We start from the raw sequence: 19,320 nt of genomic DNA on the forward strand, positions 1-19,320 counted from the left end.
GATCTATTATGGTAAGCCTTTCAACTTGCGGGCAAGTTTATTGAAACTGACGATGATCGAAACAATGTCGGCGGAGAGATTTTAGACTTTATGTTGACCAGAATGGCCAAATATGGCTGTGTAGCTGCATGGTAAGATTTCCATCGACTGTTTTTATATGAAGCTTTATGATGACATATTTGGCTGACGCTGTCCGCTCAGTGGCACCATTGCAAAGTACGACAAAGACGACAATATAGTCAGCTTGAAGAACTCCTACGTATGTCCCCCTCCCGTGATACTGAGTGTCATTTAACCTGCCTTTCTGCCATCAGAAAATCATCACTATGGTCCTCAAGATCCTTGGCTTCATCAACATCGACTGGATTGAGCACCTATACGAAGTGCGCGCTATATTCATTGAGGGGTGTAAGAAGGGGAATTCGATCATTGGCGACGAGAGCGAGATAGTGATTGATATTGAGTTTGAGGATATTCTGCGTACTTGGATGATGTTGTATTCTGGCGCGAATACAGAGAAGTTGATTACATGTACCAAGGGCAGGAAGCACCGAAGCTTGATACGTTCTCTCCTGTATGATCAAACTACAAGATTTCTCCTTGGGATATTCATGACTAGACTTAGGCACAGATAATCGTGTGATAGTCCTCCTTGAGTACAGCTACTCGTGAAGATCTCAGAGAGAGTTCAAATTTGACTAAATAGGAGATGTTAGGGCTTCGTAAGGTGGGTTCTTATTGGCTCAGGAGTTCAAAGTCGATGATCATGACGTAAGACTTCAATGAGCTCATAAGCGAAAGATTAAAAAGAAACAACAACTTTTCATCGTTGTCTTCAAGTGCTTTTGGCTTTTGGCCATTAAACAGATAAGATCATCGTATCTTCATAGCAGCATGCCTCGTCTCCCAGACCAAGAAGACAACATCGTCACCCGCGTCCGCGGTCGCTTCAAGGAAGCCTGGGACGGGTTCTGGGACTTTGCGCTCCGTGACAACGTGCTCGAAGTTGCCATTGGTTTAATGTACCTATCAGCTACTTCAAGTCACAAGCATACAAGCTAGAGCTAACACGTACATATAGCATAGCAGCAGCATTTACCAAGGTTGTCAACTCCTTTGTATCCGACCTATTCCTGCCAATCATAAGTCTGCTGCCCTTTCTGCACCGAAATCTAGATGATAAATTTGCGGTTTTGAGGAAGGGAAAACATTATCCTGACTGGGGCCCGGATGGATACAATACCCTGGAGCAGGCCCGGGACGATGGCGCGCTGGTTATGGCTTATGGGTAAGTCATATGTAACGAACATGTCGCAATCTCTGCATGTTTCGTTGTTTTCTTTTCTTTTTTAGGCTGACAATGGGATTATGCAGAGCTTTTTTGAATAAATTCATCAGCTTCGTCGGTATAGGCCTGACGCTCTATGCTGTTGGGCAGGTGTATACCTATTTTTCGGAAGATGTGGTCATTAAACGTACCGTGAAATGCAGGTACTGTAGGAAATGGATCAGTTCTAAGGTGAGTGCCCACGTTATACAGTGTTTTAGATACGTTGCATCATGGCTCATAGTCGGATTTAGGCAGTACGATGCGTCAATTGTACCAGTTGGCTGGATGGGAGGGAAGATCAAATACGCAGCTGAGGCCGAGGTATAATGTACTGAAGCCTGCGATTGTAAGAGCTCGCAAATAAATACACATATGATGTGCTCGTTGAGGGAGATGATTTTCCTTTTTCTTATGAAGGCAATGCATCGAAAGGGCATCAATTGGAAGAGTCCCATCGCCTTGGTGTGGTACATAAGTTGCAATTACACAGTCAAATCGTGTGAGAAATGATCTTTTATGTAATTTGTTCAGAGACATCAAAAATCAACCTTCTTCAGCATATTTTCAGAAGCATGTTGTTCTGCAAAAGCTCATTTTATCATAAGGACTGGTTTGAAACGATATCGTGTACGAATCAAGCAAACGACAAGTGATCACAGGAAAAGGTGTCACGCGCTTTGGTTACACCATCCACGCGTCGGATTAAAGGAGTCAAATAGAGCTATAGCACGGACGATGCAAAAATACCTGGTACAACCAGCAAGCTGAAATTTGGACAAATGAAGGTTGTACAGCAGTGAAAAACGGGGCCGGCGTTGTGTCCGTGGAATGTGGAATGCTGCCAACCCCAACAGTCGATCACTGCAGTCAAGGGGTCAATAAGGTGATGAGACCGATTAGTGAAATACAGAGACGATCAGTTAGCGGAGGACTTTTCCGAAATATAGTAGGGACGTATAATGATCAAAGGGATTGAAAAGGGCCCATTCTTACGTACATACTACCCCTGAACAAGCTGCCAAAGTTGAAAGAATCTCCAAATGAAGAAACGTCATTATACTCCACCATACAAGCAAGATCCTAGAATAATATAGATAGAGAAGAAAATGGGTACAGTCTACGGGTTAGGGACAGTCACTACTACTCGCTGTCAATTTCCATGACGGCACTATGGGTCCTTCCATCCCAACCTCTTCACTCAACATCAGTCTTCTACAGTGTTGATTCATCTTTCTGATTTTGTACTTGCTTATAATCCAAAACTTGAAATTTTCCTATTTATTACCAAGTTAGAACGAGAACTTCAATGATGGAGCTCTTCGATTGCTAATCCACTCTAGCATTGATATCATACTTTTGTATCACTTGGAATGTTCTAATTCTGGATATGAGCTGCCTCACTCTTAGGAATGCAGAGTCAATGCACTGACTTCATATACTTCCGGCCCGATGATATCCTTACTGTGCAACATTGGCCAATGGACATTCAAACACCTTAGCCAATCTAGCTTACGTCCTTGATGGAGATTCGAAGGCTTGCTTCTGAGAATGATGTATCCCTCCTGCCCTTTCGTCTTATTTGAAGGGGTGTATATGGCGTCTACCTACTCTGGGTATGGGTTTTTGCTGAGAAAGTTTCGCCCAAATCTCTTTGCAACCAATGTAAAGCAGCAAAATTCAACTTCCAACAGGTCATGAAATTTATTCTTGATCCCTTCTTTCAACTACATTTGAAGTCTATTCTCTCTTTTTTTCCACCAAATCATCATAAGACAAAGAATTCTAGACATATTTCAGGCCCATATTGGGCGAATTGACTCCTTTCCAGGATGTCCGCCGAAGATATCAAGGAACAAATTGTCAGACGAGAAGAGTCAAAGAAGCCAAGATTTGTCAGCTACCTATGGGACACGTTCGACAAGCCTCTAGCAGAAAGGCGACTGCTGACGAAACTCGACACAGCACTCATTTCCTTTGGAGCAGTTGGTAAGAACATCTGGAGATTCTAAAGTCGCGTGCATTGATACTGATATATGAGCAACTAGGATACTTTGTCAAAAGCGTCGACCAATATAACATCAACAATGCCTTTGTTTCTGGAATGTATGTGCCAATTGTCGCGATATTGAGCGGAGTTCTCTGGCTAATCGCGATTGATTTCAGGCAGGAGGATTTGAAACTATACCAGAACCAGCTGAACTATATGCAAACAGCTTGGGCCTTGGGATATATGCTGGGGCAGATTCCAAGCAATATTATACTCAGTCGGACGCGGCCACGATACTGGATACCGAGCCTTGAGGTACGAAACACGAGAGTCGACTGATAACAAGACAACGGACTAATTATTCATGTGTACAGGTCTGTTGGGCCGTTCTTACTCTCTCATTATCAAGATGCAACCAAGCATATCAATTCTACATAATCCGGTTACTCATCGGTAAGACTAATATCACTTCTTTCGGATTTGCAACGGCTGATCAAGAAAGGCCTCTGTGAAAGCGGGTATTATCCTGGCTTACAACACTCGCTCGGTTCATGGTACCGTAGTGACGAACTCGGGAAGAGAGCTTGTATATTTCAAATCTGCAGTGCCATGGGACAAATGGCCTCGGGATACATTATGGGCGGAGTATATAAGCTAGGTGGTATTGGGGGTTATAGAGGATGGCAATGGTTCGTCAAATAGATCTTGAGGACTGAACTGAATTAACCAACTTCGTGTAGGGCTTTTATCATTAATGGCTCCCTTTCATTACCGATGGCTATTATGGGATACTTTATACTACCGGATGTGCCTGAAATTACAAAGTCGTGGTATCTCAAGGAGGAGGTGCGCTGTCTTCTAGATCGGTATTTTCCTCATACTGACTACAAATAGGAAATCAAACTCGCACAATTGCGAATGCATATGGAGGGTCGAAAGCCCCGGTCCAAGTACACGAAGGAGAAACTGAAGAGGATCTTTACCTCATGGCATATATACCTTTTGTCTCTTCTATACGTGTAAGTCGGCGATTCGCCATGCTGAATGAATACTTGGGTCTTTTACTAACCCAGGTGGTAGAGCTTATAACAACGGCATAGCAAACATGCAACCAATCTTTCAGCAGTATGTCAGACAGCCCTTTTGTTCCATTTTTGTACTCACTGTTATAGATATCTACGCCATTCGACGAATCCTCGTTACTCGATTCCGCAAATCAACAACTACCCGACAACTACGTCGGGGGTACAGATACTTATGACTATATTATATGCTTGTATGACCCCAACCGACCTTGCACGCTCATATTGCTGACGGCCTATAGGGCTATCCGATACGGTACTACGAGGCAGACGTTGGCCACCTCTTGTATTTGGCGGTGTAAGTTAGAAGTAATGTCAATCTGTGTTTAACGGCCACTGACATTCTGCAACATAGCTCGTAAGTATTATCTGCTATGTGTCATTAGCCATTTGGGATATTCCGACCTGGTGGAAGTGGACATGCTTCATCTCAGCAGGAGCATCCTTTGGCTTAAGTGGGCTTTGCATGGCGTGAGTCCATAAACCACCAACCCATTAGTCATTCCTTGAGACTAACAACGTGTAACCAGCTGGGCCAACGAAGTCTGCGGCAACGACAGCGAAGAACGCGCCATCACAATCGCCGCCATGAACGAAATCGCATACCTCCTCCAAATCTGGCTCCCCTTACTGGTCTGGCAACAAATCGACGCACCACGATACTTCAAAGGCTACGTCACCGTATCCGCAATGTCTGTTCTATTTATTGTCATGTGCTTTGTGGTTCGCAACTTGCACAATAGGGAGGCTTCGGCCGCTCGAATGGCGAAAGAACATGCCACGGAGAGTTGTATACAGCTGCAGCAACAACATCAACAGGCGGATGGCGAGAAGGATTTATCCGGTAGTGATCTACAGCTGAGTCGTTTCAAGAGTTTGGAGACTTCTTCATCCTCAGGACAGTATGATAGCGAGGCGATTTCGCCTTCGTCCTCGTCGAATATCATTTCGCCTTGTGATGACGAAAAGGGGCCGTTTTCCAGACGGTTGAATGGGACATTTCCTACAGAATCTGGCGATGTCAAGGGCATAGAAGTTCAGCCATCGAGATTGTTGTGAACAGAAAATTTTGAAAGACGCATGTCTTCTCTCCGCAACAGATACAAGGTCCTTTTCCTGTGTCAATTCATTTCCTTCTTTTCTTACAGTACTCTTATTTATTAATGATTTAGCTTTCTTTATTTATCCAAATCTTGTTAGCTACCTAGATATATATAAGAATCAAAAAGTGTTTATACAAATCAGAGATTGTCAAAATATCAAATGATGCCTCCTGCTATATGTACAAAACATCCTTCCAAGTATTGCTAACCTACTCTGCCGTCTTCAAAAACTTCMCCAGCCTCTTTTTCTCGCTCTCATACTGCTGCAACTTCGAATTCGCATCCCGCAAACTGTCTGCTACCGACCGCAACCTCCAACCCACAGTCATTGGGTACTTCTCCGGATCGCCCATGAGATGCAACTCATTCTCATACTTTGCAATCTTCTCATTCTCTCTCTTAATCATTTCGCGCGCAATACCAAGATCGAGTCTGTTGCGCAGTATATCGTCCTGAGTGAGAAACTTAAACGCAGCGTGGTAGATTGGTCGACCGGGTCTGATTGTTGCTGGACGACCGTTTACAGTGCTCACGGTAATGAGTTCTTTCTGCTCTAAGGCGGATAAAGTGCGTTCTCCGTCTGCGTCATTGAAGAGGTCGGAGACCATGATGTGGCTGTAAGGGACGGTGCCGTTTTTGTTTTCGGCGATGGTCTTGATAAGATACCAGGCTTGTTCACGGGACCATGTTGGGGTGTCGGTGGCGTGGGTTGTGTTGGGTTCGAGGACGTAGGCTTTTACGATTTCGGTGGCGGCTTGTTCGATTATGTGTTTGACGGCGCCTGTCATATGTTATTCATGTTCTTGATAGGAAACCAATGTGAAATGGAATACTCACTCTTTGGGCTCTCGCCAGACTTGATTCGATGAGCCATAAATTCCAAATCGGTTAGTCGACCACCGACAAGCTCAATACATCTGTCCAGATCTTCCAGTCCCTGTGGCGGTGCGTTCTTTTCAGGATTGCTCTCGTCAACCTCCTTGTCACCATCTTCATTGCGATGTTGCAAGTACCGAAGGATAAAGTTCCTGCCGACTTCTAATGAGCAATCGCCCAATGATACCGAGCGGAAGACTTGACTGGGTAGTGCTTTACCCAGCGTCTTCGAATATGATGTATCTGGAGTGAGAAAGATGACATGTGCGATGTTACCAGTGACTAACGCCGCAGCCCATTCTGCCAATTTATCATCTACAATATTGCTCTCGCGACCGCCGTGTAGGAAATTGTCGATAACAACCACCGGTCTCTTCTCGGGATGCGCCTCGAGATAATCGTCATCCGACATGTTACTGCCGTCCTTCTTTTTATTCTCAAGTGCAATCTGCCTCAAAGCCGTGGCAGTATTCGTCCATATCTTGCTAAGCTGGGAGTCTAGCGTCTCGGAAAATCCGGCTTTGGTGCCAATGATTCCCTGAGCGGCCAAATCGATGAAACTGCTGAAACTATTCATCCAGGAGAATATCGGTCGGTAACCGACTTGCTGAGCCGCAACAGAAATTGTAGATGCATCGCCTCTTGCATCCTGAATTTGCTTGCAATCAATAATCAGTTTATGTTTTCGATCTTTTAGAGCTTGATCGATGACAATCTCTCTCTTGCCGGATCCGTGAGGACCTTGAACGACGATGAATGTGTTTCCATTCTCATCCAACCATGACTGTAATTGACTGATCTCTTCTTTTCGATCATCCGACAAAGCTTGGAGCACGTTCTTCTCGTTGCGTTTCTTAAACGACGATAAAAAGTTGGCTCGGCGAACCTCGTTTCGAATCCATGACCACAGAGCCTTGTCGTCCCCATTGAATAGGTATTTCACTTTCATCTTGATAAAGAATGTACGAATTGGATCAAATATGATGACTGTAATACCTGCAATGAGTGCTGCGATAGCAGGTATCACAATACGGGGGTGATTGAAGAGCCAATCTCGGATCCAATGGGCTTTGATTTTGCGTTCGTAGGTTATCCTCAGGACAGATCCTCCAACACCATCACCGCTGACTGTTTCCGGTAAATTGACTCCATGAGTGCAGCTCCGAGCAAGAATAGCATACTTTGCTCTTGTAAACTCCACCATTGCATATTTTGGCAGAACCTTGGAGTCGGACGGCTGTCGATCGATACTTTTGATCTTACCATATCTGCGGAAGAGAGAGTACAAAGCCTCTGGCGTCAACTCCGCCGGAGAACTATCCGATGACGGCGGAAGGAATTCGACTTTCAGCTTCGGGCTGGGGAAGTGGTACATATCTTCTATCCATGGCTTACCCAGAACGCGTCCTACACCGACACGATCTAAGGGATTGAACCATGGGCGAATAGGATTTTTCTTTAGGAATTCATCGACCGCAGCTGCAACCTCCCCCTTTGTCCTTTTCTCGCCATCGGAAAGTGAGTATTTGATAAATAAGCCTCCTTCGCTAAGTCGGGGTATGACTTGTTTGATGTTGATGTGTAGGTCTGGCGGTAATGCGCGTTTCACGACGGCCCAGTGATCTGCCGCAGCGTAGGAGGGTTTGTCGACGCGTTTCAAAACTTGGTCGACGGCGTAAGAGTCTCCAAACCAAAGTAATCTGTAAAGCCATTGGAGTCTGAGTGGAAGTATGTCTATGTTAATTATCTGTTGTTAGCAGACTTTCCAGCACAACTTGAATCGCAAAAAGTTGGCGGGGCAGTGTGGTCCTACTATTGATGAATAAAAGCTCCTCATCGGGCCCTACAGATATGTGTCCTTGTTCTAGGGTATCGACAATTGAGTCATTCGTCGATATCTTTGTCGTTGCTGTCGCTGTTGCTGTCGCTGTCGAGTTGTGTCGTATCAACGCAGCTGTTACACATCTTCCAGCCGCGGCATTTTTGTAGATTGCCGGACGAACAAAACCACCAAACTGTTGATGGCGACGACACTGAGGCCGGATAATGGCTGGCAGCCGCATCATGCTATACAGTCATCGATAGAGATCTAGAATAGCTATCCTGGCACCTTGCACGAATGTGATGAAATAAAAGAAGATCAAGATTCGCGGGTTAGCCGTATGACGTCGACACTTGGACCGAGTTACTTGCCTATCTCGGGCTAGTGTCTGATCCCTCCTCCTTATCCTTGACCCTACGCTTTCATGGACAAGCAGCCATTCTACCTGTATTCTTCTACTAGATGCATCGTGAACTGCAAACTACCAGAGGAAATTTCTCCACTCTTGTAAAAGCTTGGACAAGCTCAGTTTCGATATTACAAGTCTCTATCATACAAAATTCCCTCAATTGCCTCCTTTCTCGAACTCTATCGCGAGGGATGTCCCGCCGTTTCACTTTGTAATCCTGCTTTATTTACATGCGCGTCGCATTCTTACTGTGATGTCGAATCTTTTCACCGTACTATTACGCTTCTATGTTAATGGACGCATAATTATTTCTAGGAAAGGATCTAACTCACGTAGAAAAGGATGAAAGGGATTGGAAGAAACACTATGGAGAGCCCTCCAAGCAGGGAGTTTCCGGGACCGATACCAAGATTGTGAAATAAAGCTCGTGCCTAAACGAATCTGTCAGGATGAAGCGTCTGATGAGCGGGAAAATTGTCTGTGAGTGACTTACAAAAAGCGGAAACACCACGCCACAGGAAGCCCTGAACAGAGTGTTCCCTGCAAGTACCGATGCCGCATAGCGAGGGTATGACATACCGAGATAACTCAGCACCGGCATAAATAATGTAATAATGCTGATGGTAAAGCACCCAGATCCGACTAGGGGGACTATCCAATGGATGCTCTCGCGCGATGTCCAGCCGTACCAGAACAAACAAACCGGTAAAGCGACTGCTCCAAAGAATGTTGGCGGTAGGATGACCTCTGGTTTGAAATGACCGTCTGCCAATCGCACCATCAGGTAGTTACGGACCCAGAAAAGGTAGCAGGGCACTGTAATGAGGCCGCCCACGAATATACCTAGGAATGCTAGCCCTTGTTCTCCTATGTTGAACCCGTATATGTCTCCAAAGACTAGGGGGAACGACTCAAACCATATGTACAGCACTCCGTACAGCAGGGCACAATATAAGTCGACAAAGAAAATGACTGGCTCAGAGAAAGTCATTGTAAAAGCCCTGCTGAGTACAACTAGATGATCTCTGAGCGATACCTCCGCGGCATCAATCTCGGATTGGCTTTTGAGCGTCGGTTTGCCGGTCTGTTTCCTCAACCTTTTCGCCCTACGATACAATATATTGGCTGCACTCGTCTCAGGCATGAGAAAGAAGAGCACAACCAACACAACCGCACACAACCAGGTAAGTTCCCAAATAGGCCAGCGCCACCCCTTTGCCTGTGCCGCAAAACCACCCACAAGCGGTCCAAGCACTGGCCCCAAAACCCCTGATGCACCATATATGCCGATCCAATATGGAACTTCGACCGGCGGATACATGTCTATGATGGTAGCGCCACCTGTAGCTAGGACGGGCCCGCCGAAGAATCCGGTAAGGAATCGAAAGACGAGCAACATGGCCATGTTCACTGCGTATCCGGTCGGTAGCTGAAGAAGTACGAAGACGAATAGTGTCCAAAAGTAGATTCTGCTGCGACCTATTGTTGGTATCTCGGACATGGGGGAGAAGAGCATCGGTCCTAGGCCGTAGCCTCTGTTCACTAATGGTTAGTATGCGGTTATACATATCGTTCATGAGGCTATGGTTGTATACATACAGTACGAAGAGCGAAAGACCTAGTGTAGCCACAACCTCGCTGACACCAAACTCTCCCATTATGTCTTGCTCTCCGGGTGTGTAGATAGAACTACCAATATAGATTCCAAAGTTGAGGATACATATTTGGAAGGTCACTAGCAACTTGCGGCTTTTTGACCAGTTCTGGGGGTTCTATAGTCTATCAGCCATCTGACTTCAGTGAATGTGATGGTGATTGGATGAACCTCTTGGTCATTTGAATCATACCAATCCACCAACATGACCTCTCCATCTTTTTCGTCATTGGTCACGGGATCACGGTATGTAGAGTGCTGTTCTTCTGAGGACGATGCTTGCGCAGTATTCACAGCATTGGCTGGATGCTCTCCATCTTGATCAATCCCAATATTGCTTCTCGGTGTACCGTCATAGTGCTTGCCTTCCGGAACAAATGCTTTCCACAAATCCGGATTCTGTTCATCGGGGAATGTTAGGAGCGTCCTTCCTGAGAGAAGACGGACGGTTTGGCCAAAAAGTGTATCACGCAAGAGATCACTCATATTTCTTGTTCTCGGTTGATACCTGTATATCAATTTGTGTTATTGCTAACCAAATTCCAAGGGCTGCTTCGGTGTCCCTGGATCCATGGCTTTATACCCATGATAAAAACATAGCAAGCACATCTCTCATGACGATTGAAAATCAACCCTTTACCAAAATAAGGACATAAAGCAAAAGTGATTTCATATTCTCCTAGAAAGTAAGCTCGAGGAGTTTGCATACAACGGAGCTTATCCGATCGGATTTTAGAGGACTTTATTCGAGTTAAACATCAGACTAGCCATCTCTAGCGACCTTGGGGCTTGAGGCTCCCTGGAATAAAGATCGCCCTAAGACTCGAAGGAGTAAGGACCCTTGTCAGTAAGTGAACTTATTGTTATTAGGGCATGTTGTTCGTCAATAGCAGAGAGATTCTCGTCATTATCCCCGGAATATCACGGACTTAGCGGACTTAAGCAGGGCTCTGAAATATTAGGGTTAGCTATCTCCGGGCGCATGATTCGGGTAAGGCCTTTTCTTAGGGTTATCTAGCTCGAAAAAGGAAAGGTGTTATGCTGATTGACGAGACAAACTCAGCCTCGTTCGACGTCCCTCTTCTAAGTTTTGACAGTCTGACATATCGTGTTCTGTTACAATCATCTGCTTTAGGCTGTAAGTATGCTGAAATTATGCTGACCAGCCAGAGAAATGCGCTCAAGTCCGCGAACTCCAGTCGACCCCGACTTGGCAGACTTGTTCGCCAGCCGGGGAAGGCTCGACGCGCATCGATATATGGAAACGAGAGACGCTCATGACCTTGAAAATGCAATCTCAAACATGCGCTCGGCAATAGCTCTCACTAAAGATACCCAGTCGGCTATATTGGGACCAGCATTGGGTAATTTGGCTGCACTGTTACTGGAACATTTCAGATCAACGAGGAAAAATACCGGACTGAATGAGGCCCGGCAATTGGCAACATGGGCTCTGGAGTGTTTGTCAGACTGTGACGCAAATCAGGCTCAAGTTCTTGCTACCCTCGGTACCATATTAACCAGCCAGTATGACCGTTCGGGAAGGACTCTTGATCTAGAGGAGGCCATCTCCAGTCTATACATTGCGACTCAGGTTCGAAGCCTTTCTGACAATGGCACGTTTCGGGCTGTCGTGTTGAACAATCTCTCCTGTGTCCTGGCAAAGCGCTATGAAATTACTGGAAGAAGGGAAGATCTCAATGACGCCGTTACTAGTGCGCTGGAAGCGACTGAAGTTAGTCTGTCAAATCATCCAACCCTATCGGCTGGAGTAGGCTTGACCCTTGCAAGTCTATTACTGAGGCAATATAAAGCTACGGGAAACTTAGATAGCCTGACCAACGCATTATTTGAGCTTCGCATAGTCACTGAGATTTCGTCAGAAGACTCAAAGCTCGACACTCTTCTTAGTCAGTTAGGTGGTCTGGCAATTGAACAACACACTTTGAGGGCCCCGCAAATGGATCAAGGGATAGAGATGTCGCAGTCGTATTACCCAAAGTCTCTGACATTCTATTTCTTTCTGTTCATATCGACTACGGTATTCGTCTTTTTGCCGATGGCATTCTACCCACTTGTTGTGTTCTTTGGCGGCATTGTGTCCAACTGGGCTTTTCAGCAATACTATCAGCAAATTACCAACAGGGATAAGTCTCGTTATTTACTTTATTTAATTTCGACTTGGGTCCAGGAGAAATTCTTGCTGCCATATAACAGTACCGGTTTCACGCCAACACTTTTTCCTACTCCGTGGATTGATATCTGCCCTACTCTTATCTTTCCAAGGTCAGAAGAGGAACCGTATAAGCTGGATATATCGCGTAAACAGAAACCAATACATGCTACGCGATTGCAGTCCAAATATGATGAAGTACAGGAAAATTGGGCTAGAGATCGGTCTCCGGCTCCTGATACTTTTTCGGCATTTAAACGGTATACGTCAAAGTCCAAGAGTCCTGGTCTTTACGATATCGCCGATTCAAAGATCTGGGATGATGTGAATAACTCTCTAAGCGACAATGAACACTCAGGAACGCTGCGATCCGTGTCTGAAGAAGGGAAAGTCTTTAATCACTTTGATGACATATCAGGAGATGGACCAAATATTCTTACAAGACGAGTATCTACGACTGAAGATGTTCCTGAGACCGTAATGATATCTTTCCCAGGAATCTCAGGTCCCCGCTAACCTAGAATAGGACATTGCGTATCCCGTGAAATTTATAGAATGTTTTGAGCAACAAGAGACAATTTCAGAGACGGTGCCTACTTCTGTTGGGCATCCATCCAAACAAGCAGTGACTGAGGCGGTCCTACCTAGTGACGGAGAAGATAACATAATGGATTCCACTAAACAAGGCAAGTATATCATGATTCTTTCGTAGGCAGAGCTGAGCTTATAGTTGATGTTTCTTCAGTTGAAGATAGACCACCCATCGAGGATTCACATAGTACCTTAGGGAAAGAGTTCATTGATCAAAAGGTCCACAGTCGTGTATCTCCTACACAGCTTGAAAAAGAATCCTCGGCATTCGACTCCGTGGCCCAAGGGAATACTTCAAACGACATAAACAAAAATGAGGGCAATGCCATGGGAAACATCTACAGTGAGGAAGCACACGTTGTCGGTGAGATTTATAGCCCGAAAGAGAAACCGAGATGGAGCACACAACTAATGTACTTTTTCAGGTCATTTGAGTCGTCACTATGGTGATAAATTTGGTACATATATCTCTACTAATCGTTTAAGGGCATCTTACTGAAATCCGAGATTAGAAACGAAGAACATTTCCGCAGTTCTCCCCTGGCACAATATCCCGGCTGCCAATCAGAGTCTGTCMCCCGCCACGCTGGATGAAACAGATGCAGAGGATATCCCGCGAGAGGTTATTCCGCGAGAGGTTATTCAGCGAGCGGTTATTCAGCGAGAGGTTATTCCGCGAGAGGATATCCCGCGAGAGATTATACAAGCCTCACCTGAATCTGAATCAGAAGCCTCCGCATTAGAGAGAAGATTGCGTCGGCTTCAAAGGTATATATCTAGTCTAGAGCACAAACAAGATGCCGCATCGAAGGATCATCTAAAATCTGCTAAAGAAAAAGCTGCAAACCTTTCTGGGGAATTACGGAATCTTCTCGAGATTTCCGCACGGAGGTATATCAATGGTCATTCAGCTGAAGCACAAACCGCGCGAGTTATCAATCGGCCTGCCGAGTCCGATGTGGAGGTGGAGGTACCTTCACCACCAACGAGCTATTATGGAGAAACCAATAGTCAGGCATCATCTGACAGGTATCCAAAAGATTTCACCTATGAAAGCCCCAGAATGCGCTCGGACCATATCGTCCCAACACAACGAGAAAGCAGAGCCAAGAAAAAAGTAGTAAAGCAAGTGCGAACAGTGCGAGCAGACCGTACTTCCATGCCCCCCCAAGCGCCAAATATCAAACATTTCAAAACTTCCCGCGAACAAGTTGAAGTGCTCTACTCGTACTTCCGGAAATACCTACTACCACTTTGTGACTTATATGTTCGTTATACTCCAGACGATCAAAAAACACGCGAATCCCAGCATACGAAATTGAGCGAGACTATTATGTCTCAGGTGCTTCTGAACGCCGATTGCATTGAAATAGATAATGAGTCTACTCGCAATGCACGTCGCAGACTGGTGGGCGAGGCCCAGGCGACCTTGAAAAGACTCGATGATGCATTAAACAGTTCAAGAAAGGTTGCATATGTAGAAGACATGTATGACGACTAAATAACTACCCATTAAGGGGTCTCGTTTTTGGTCGCATGGTAATATTGTGGATTTCACAACATGAGTGGCACTGGTAAGCTGTAAATCCACATGATGGCCAATGAAATTATATGCCGCTAATTATATATGTAGCCTCAAATAGAAAGGTAAAAGGGGAAGTGTTGGTGATAGTTGGTTTTTTGGCCTAGGGGTCACTACCCAGTCTAGATCTTCATACGCTACCAGGTGCTACGGGGTGCCAGTCTCTAATGCTAGGGTCGAGATGCCATTCGATACATGATTGATCTCAAGTAGACAGAGGGTGTTAGAGATGGATTTTTGTTAATACATGTCTACCCACACATTTTCACATCTAGTGTATAGGTAAAGAAAGTATCGCTAGGTAATTATTCATAGCTATACTCTTCAAATGTATGTTTAAGCTATATTTAGGAAATGAATAACTACATAAAAATTTTCATGGGTTTGGTTCTATGCTGCTAGATCATGTCCATCCTGTTGCTTGCTGTGGTCTACGAATTTGGATCTCAGTCGGGTCCAGAATTTCTCCTTAGGAACACTGCCCTTGATATCGTCCCTAGCGCTTATTAGAGACTTGACTATTGGTCTACGTTGTGTAGCTTCTAGTTGCTCTTGCACTTTGTAGAGTTTTTCTAGGAGTAAGGTCCGCTCCTCGTGCAATATCGCTTCGAGACTGAATGCCCGCTGTGTCTCCTTGGGGCCAACGGATACAACCCGTGGCTTCTCCTGGGTCGCTTCAAGGCTGAATGCCTGCCGTTTCTTCTTGGGATCCACGGATATAAGCCGTGGCTCCTCCAGGGTTCTTTCAAGGCTGAATACCTGCTGTCTCTCCTGGGTATCCACGGATACAAGCCGTGGCTCCTCCGGGGGTATCTCAATTTCTTCTTCTACCCATCCTTCTCGAGGTTCAATTTCATATTGTTCGGTCGATTCAGAGCGATAAGATAACGGGTGACGGCTTCTACTTGCTGCTCTCACTGCTCTCCTTGTCGATTCCAAAACCTTGGGCATTGCGGACAGAACCGATGGCTCCTCCAAGGGTATCTGGCTACTCTCATTTACCTGCCAGTGTTGAGGTTCAAATTCCACTTTTGTAGAGGGAATAAACGAAGATCGATGGGACCTCCTTGTCTCTGGCACCACCCTTCCCTTCGATGGATAATAAGGGTACCGCCGAGATGGACGACTGAAATTCTCTCTTTGCCAGTAATTCATGCTAGATGAGTCGGACGGACTATCGTACATGTCCCTGCTTGAGAAGGCGCTGCTGACTCTACTACGGGGTGTTCGCGCAAAATGAACGGTGTGACGGTTTCGCAAGATGGGTTGTCGTCTTCTCTCATAACCCACGCGTAGCGATGGCGATGGCCGACGTATCCATCTCGCTCGATTCGGAGCATACCATTCTCTCGTCGGTGATCGCGGGAGGGGCGGGGAAACATTCAGATCTGGTGCAAAGTCACTGGACACAGATTCGGAGGAGCTGCTCTCATTGAAAGCAGATTCGAAGAGCATGTTATCGAACTTGTAACCATATAGATAGGTTTCGCGAGCCGTCCACTCGTCGATGTCAATACTAGGCTCAGGATCCGGTTCGTCTAGCTCAGAGTTGCTATAAACGAACCCTGGATTATAGGTATAAGCTTTTTGGGTGCGAACAATTTGGCGTCCGTGATCGGGTATGATCATGAATATGTTGTTGGAGATTGCCTTTAATCGGTCTGCGATGCGTAGGTAATTCGTGAAGGCATCTTCTTCGAGGAGATTGCTGGCTTCAGGCTTATTGAGATTGGCGACCGTGCTTCTCACGGCCATCACTAGAGTGCGGGCCTGTAATAGCTCGGCCTGAACAGTGTTGACCTGCTTATCTAGCAGTTCAATCTGGCGGTCGACTTTACCGAATATCAGCGAAAGCCCTTTCTGAGTCCGGGTCTCCCGCATGGGGATACTGCGGCTCGGCAGGATACCGGTGTTATGGTGGCTCGATTTGATGTTTTCTAGTTCTTCTTCTTCATCATTGTCTTCCTCTTCCTTGTCTCGCTTCCGCCATTCTTCTTCCCAGGGGTTATCTTCGATCACTTGTAATCGGGCCATGATTCCCACAGTTCAAGGAAAGACAGAAAAGGCTGGGACTAATGATGATAAGAGGATGCGATTTCTACGTATTTCGAGCAGCAGCGCGCAGCGACTAACATTAACCAATAGTATGATTCGTGGGGGCTGAGAGGGGAAAGTGTTCAGCCTTGCGCTAAAAATAATTGCCTGACAGGTCCTCTCCAAGAACACTTCGAAGATAAAGCGCTGTTGACTAAATTTCCCATGTTCATCGCCATGTAGGAAGCTATTTACGAGCATGGAGTCGCTCCAGTCGGGTTACAAGCCCAATCTGGTGATGATATTTGCCTGTCTTGGCGAAATCCACGCCGAGCGACATCATAGAACGAAGCGAAAACTCGACCTCGACGAGGCGATCTGGGCCACGAAACTTGCACTCAGCATCTCATCCGCGGACCATCCCCTCACAGCCATCCTGCTGGGTAACCTTGCGAATGAGCTCTGGCGACGCTACCGATCTAGCGGCTGCGAGGATGACTTGCAACAGGCGTTGGATTATGGATTTCGGGCGTTGGAATCGGTTTCACAGGAGAGTTCCCACCAAGCGGCAGTTTTAGGCACTCTAGGAGCCATTCGCGCCAGTCTATACAATTGTCGGGGTGATTTCCGAGACCTGCAAGAGGCAATATCGATTACACAAAAGTCGATCGATATCGCGACCCGATGCGCCGGAACCACTCCCATGATCTCCTTCAATAACTTGGGCGCATACCTGTGGACACAATACTGTCTTGCTAGCCAGGGAGATGACATGGATAACTCCGTTGTGTCATTTGCCAAGGCTCTCGAATGTGCGACAAACGAGACCGTCGATCGGGTGACTTGTCTGATCAACTCCGCCCATGTTCTGACGCAGCGATACCACCGCACCGGACAACTGCAGGACTTAGGATGCGCTTTGGAGAATGCTAAGGAGGCCATGCGTCTCGATCCCCAAAACAATGATTTGGCGACTTTGCTAAAATGTCTGGACCGTTTCCTCGACCGCCGTCGAGAGTCTACATCCTCGCTGCACTGGTTTCAAAGCCGCGGGCATGCAAATACTAATCGCAAGTTATGGACGCCTCTGATATTGTTGGGTGTTTTCATATTCATTGTCACAATGTATGCGTACCATCTAAGAACAGAAATTTTGCTCTCTATAGTCGCTTTCCCGATTGGGATTATCTACCATTGGATGGCCAGTGCGAGACCTACTACTGCACAAGAGGAAAAGTCTACGCAAGATTATTATACACCGATTCTGTCAATGAGAGGACTTCTCAATTCTCGGGGCCGATCACACCAATATACCCCCAAGCTATTAGCAGTTCCATTAATGCCGGTGCCGTTTGCTTCATCACTGCGGGATATCCACGCTCCAGATTTTTCTGCATACGCGTCTTCGTTGTACCATCAGCGACGGCAATCATTACAATCAGTAAAGTCCGAACGAAAGGTCAGAAGCCGATCGCCTGCCGGTTATCGTCGGGACGGGGATGAAAGGGTGTTTGAGGGCAGGCACAGTGGCCACCGGCGTGCGTCTTCTTCTCGGATCCATCAAGGAACACCGACCATGGGCAATGTGACGCCGAGTGGTTTTGTGAGTCCTAGATCTCAGAACAATTCTTCACCCTCGACTTTGCGAAATGTAAGGCCGCAAGTCGAAATTGAGCTTTCGCGGAATGTGATGGGCCTCAGCCGCAGACAGGGAGAGGCTTATGTTGTAAGTTTCCCTCCCGAAGTAGGATATGCCAACATTAACAGATAAGACTCCTCTGTTAAAGAGAGACAGCAATATGCAACGTTCCGTCGGTACTGATTCTGGGTATGGATCATCCAGCGCTCGACATGAAAGGGCCAGGGATGTCGAACACAACGATGGTAAGTTATACGGGAGAGAACCCTGGGGGGCAAAATACAATGCTTATACCGTGGCAGAAAACCACGGTATTTTATTATCTGATGAGCAGCATCATGATTCCAACGCCTCGCACAGCAGCGCCAAACCCGTTGAACACGTTTCATCTCCCCTCATTCCATCACAGAAGCTCTGGGCTGCGCTAGCAAGCCAATACTCGGAGCACAGAATATGGGAAGAAGGAGTGTCATCCCCGGAGGAAGAAGAAAAGGAGCAGATATCGCTCATTCGCCAAGGACATACAAATCTCAAAATGGAAAAGAATAGTGGACTCGCCATGGGCAATGTAACCAGCACGCGAGCGGAAGTTGTTGGTCAGTAGTTTCGTGACTCGACATCAAGTTTACATGCTAAACAGAAACATTTAGGATACGACAATTCCAGAGAACCACAGTCCCAGCATCAATATCTGTATCACGAGGAATTTTCAATGATGGACAGAGCTGACGGTGTCCAGAGTCAGATCTCCTCACAAAAGGAGGAAGTGCAGGTTGTTTCTATGCCAGAAGTCGCCCAGAACACTGTGTCTGCTGAAGCCTTCGTTCGTAATATAGAATTACGAGTGCACGCACCCCTCACATCTATTGATGAGAATATGGTGCGTAGTCAGGTTCCTCGGATTGTAGAAGTGCAGGATGAGGATCCTGAAATCGAGGCGGAGGATTTCAACATCGATTTGGTGGACCAGTTGGCGAGAGAGTATCTAGAAAGCTCTACCTTGTAACTATAACTATAATATGAATAGAACACATACTT

The 19,320-nt window shown here is 46.2% G+C and overlaps 5 protein-coding genes across 5 annotated transcripts; 3 read left to right on the plus strand and 2 right to left on the minus strand.

Annotated features, from left to right (window-relative positions):
• Positions 1-102: 102 nt before the first annotated feature.
• BHQ10_006548 (uncharacterized protein) lies at positions 103-5,458 on the plus strand (the record flags this gene model as incomplete). Its single annotated transcript, XM_040879146.1, has 17 exons — positions 103-131; positions 202-259; positions 315-574; positions 891-1,022; positions 1,082-1,288; positions 3,159-3,316; positions 3,376-3,433; positions 3,494-3,632; positions 3,692-3,770; positions 3,820-4,006; positions 4,058-4,163; positions 4,212-4,336; positions 4,398-4,442; positions 4,490-4,593; positions 4,642-4,697; positions 4,755-4,870; positions 4,930-5,458. The coding sequence occupies 17 exons, from the start codon at positions 103-105 to the stop codon at positions 5,456-5,458; spliced, it is 2,388 nt and encodes a 795-aa protein (XP_040735052.1).
• Positions 5,459-5,711: 253 nt separating this feature from the next.
• Positions 5,712-10,749, minus strand: BHQ10_006549 (uncharacterized protein; the record flags this gene model as incomplete). The annotated part of the gene is made up of 6 exons (XM_040879147.1): positions 5,712-6,283; positions 6,340-8,078; positions 9,103-9,133; positions 9,189-10,144; positions 10,209-10,381; positions 10,435-10,749. 6 exons carry the CDS (start codon positions 10,747-10,749, stop codon positions 5,712-5,714), a joined length of 3,786 nt encoding a protein of 1,261 aa, XP_040735053.1.
• Positions 10,750-11,437: 688 nt separating this feature from the next.
• Positions 11,438-14,528, plus strand: BHQ10_006550 (uncharacterized protein; the record flags this gene model as incomplete). The annotated part of the gene is made up of 7 exons (XM_040879149.1): positions 11,438-11,601; positions 11,662-12,002; positions 12,093-12,913; positions 12,963-13,144; positions 13,192-13,391; positions 13,453-13,485; positions 13,540-14,528. 7 exons carry the CDS (start codon positions 11,438-11,440, stop codon positions 14,526-14,528), a joined length of 2,730 nt encoding a protein of 909 aa, XP_040735054.1.
• Positions 14,529-14,999: 471 nt separating this feature from the next.
• BHQ10_006551 (uncharacterized protein) lies at positions 15,000-16,643 on the minus strand (the record flags this gene model as incomplete). Its single annotated transcript, XM_040879150.1, has 1 exon — positions 15,000-16,643. One exon carries the CDS (start codon positions 16,641-16,643, stop codon positions 15,000-15,002), a length of 1,644 nt encoding a protein of 547 aa, XP_040735055.1.
• A 259-nt stretch (positions 16,644-16,902) lies between these two features.
• On the plus strand, positions 16,903-19,288 carry BHQ10_006552 (uncharacterized protein; the record flags this gene model as incomplete). Its single annotated transcript, XM_040879151.1, has 4 exons — positions 16,903-18,369; positions 18,431-18,527; positions 18,585-18,878; positions 18,933-19,288. The coding sequence occupies 4 exons, from the start codon at positions 16,903-16,905 to the stop codon at positions 19,286-19,288; spliced, it is 2,214 nt and encodes a 737-aa protein (XP_040735056.1).
• Positions 19,289-19,320: the final 32 nt, after the last annotated feature.

Source organism: Talaromyces amestolkiae (assembly GCF_001896365.1).
Source record: "Talaromyces amestolkiae strain CIB chromosome Unknown scaffold12.1, whole genome shotgun sequence".
Classification (NCBI taxonomy): Eukaryota; Fungi; Ascomycota; class Eurotiomycetes; order Eurotiales; family Trichocomaceae; genus Talaromyces; species Talaromyces amestolkiae.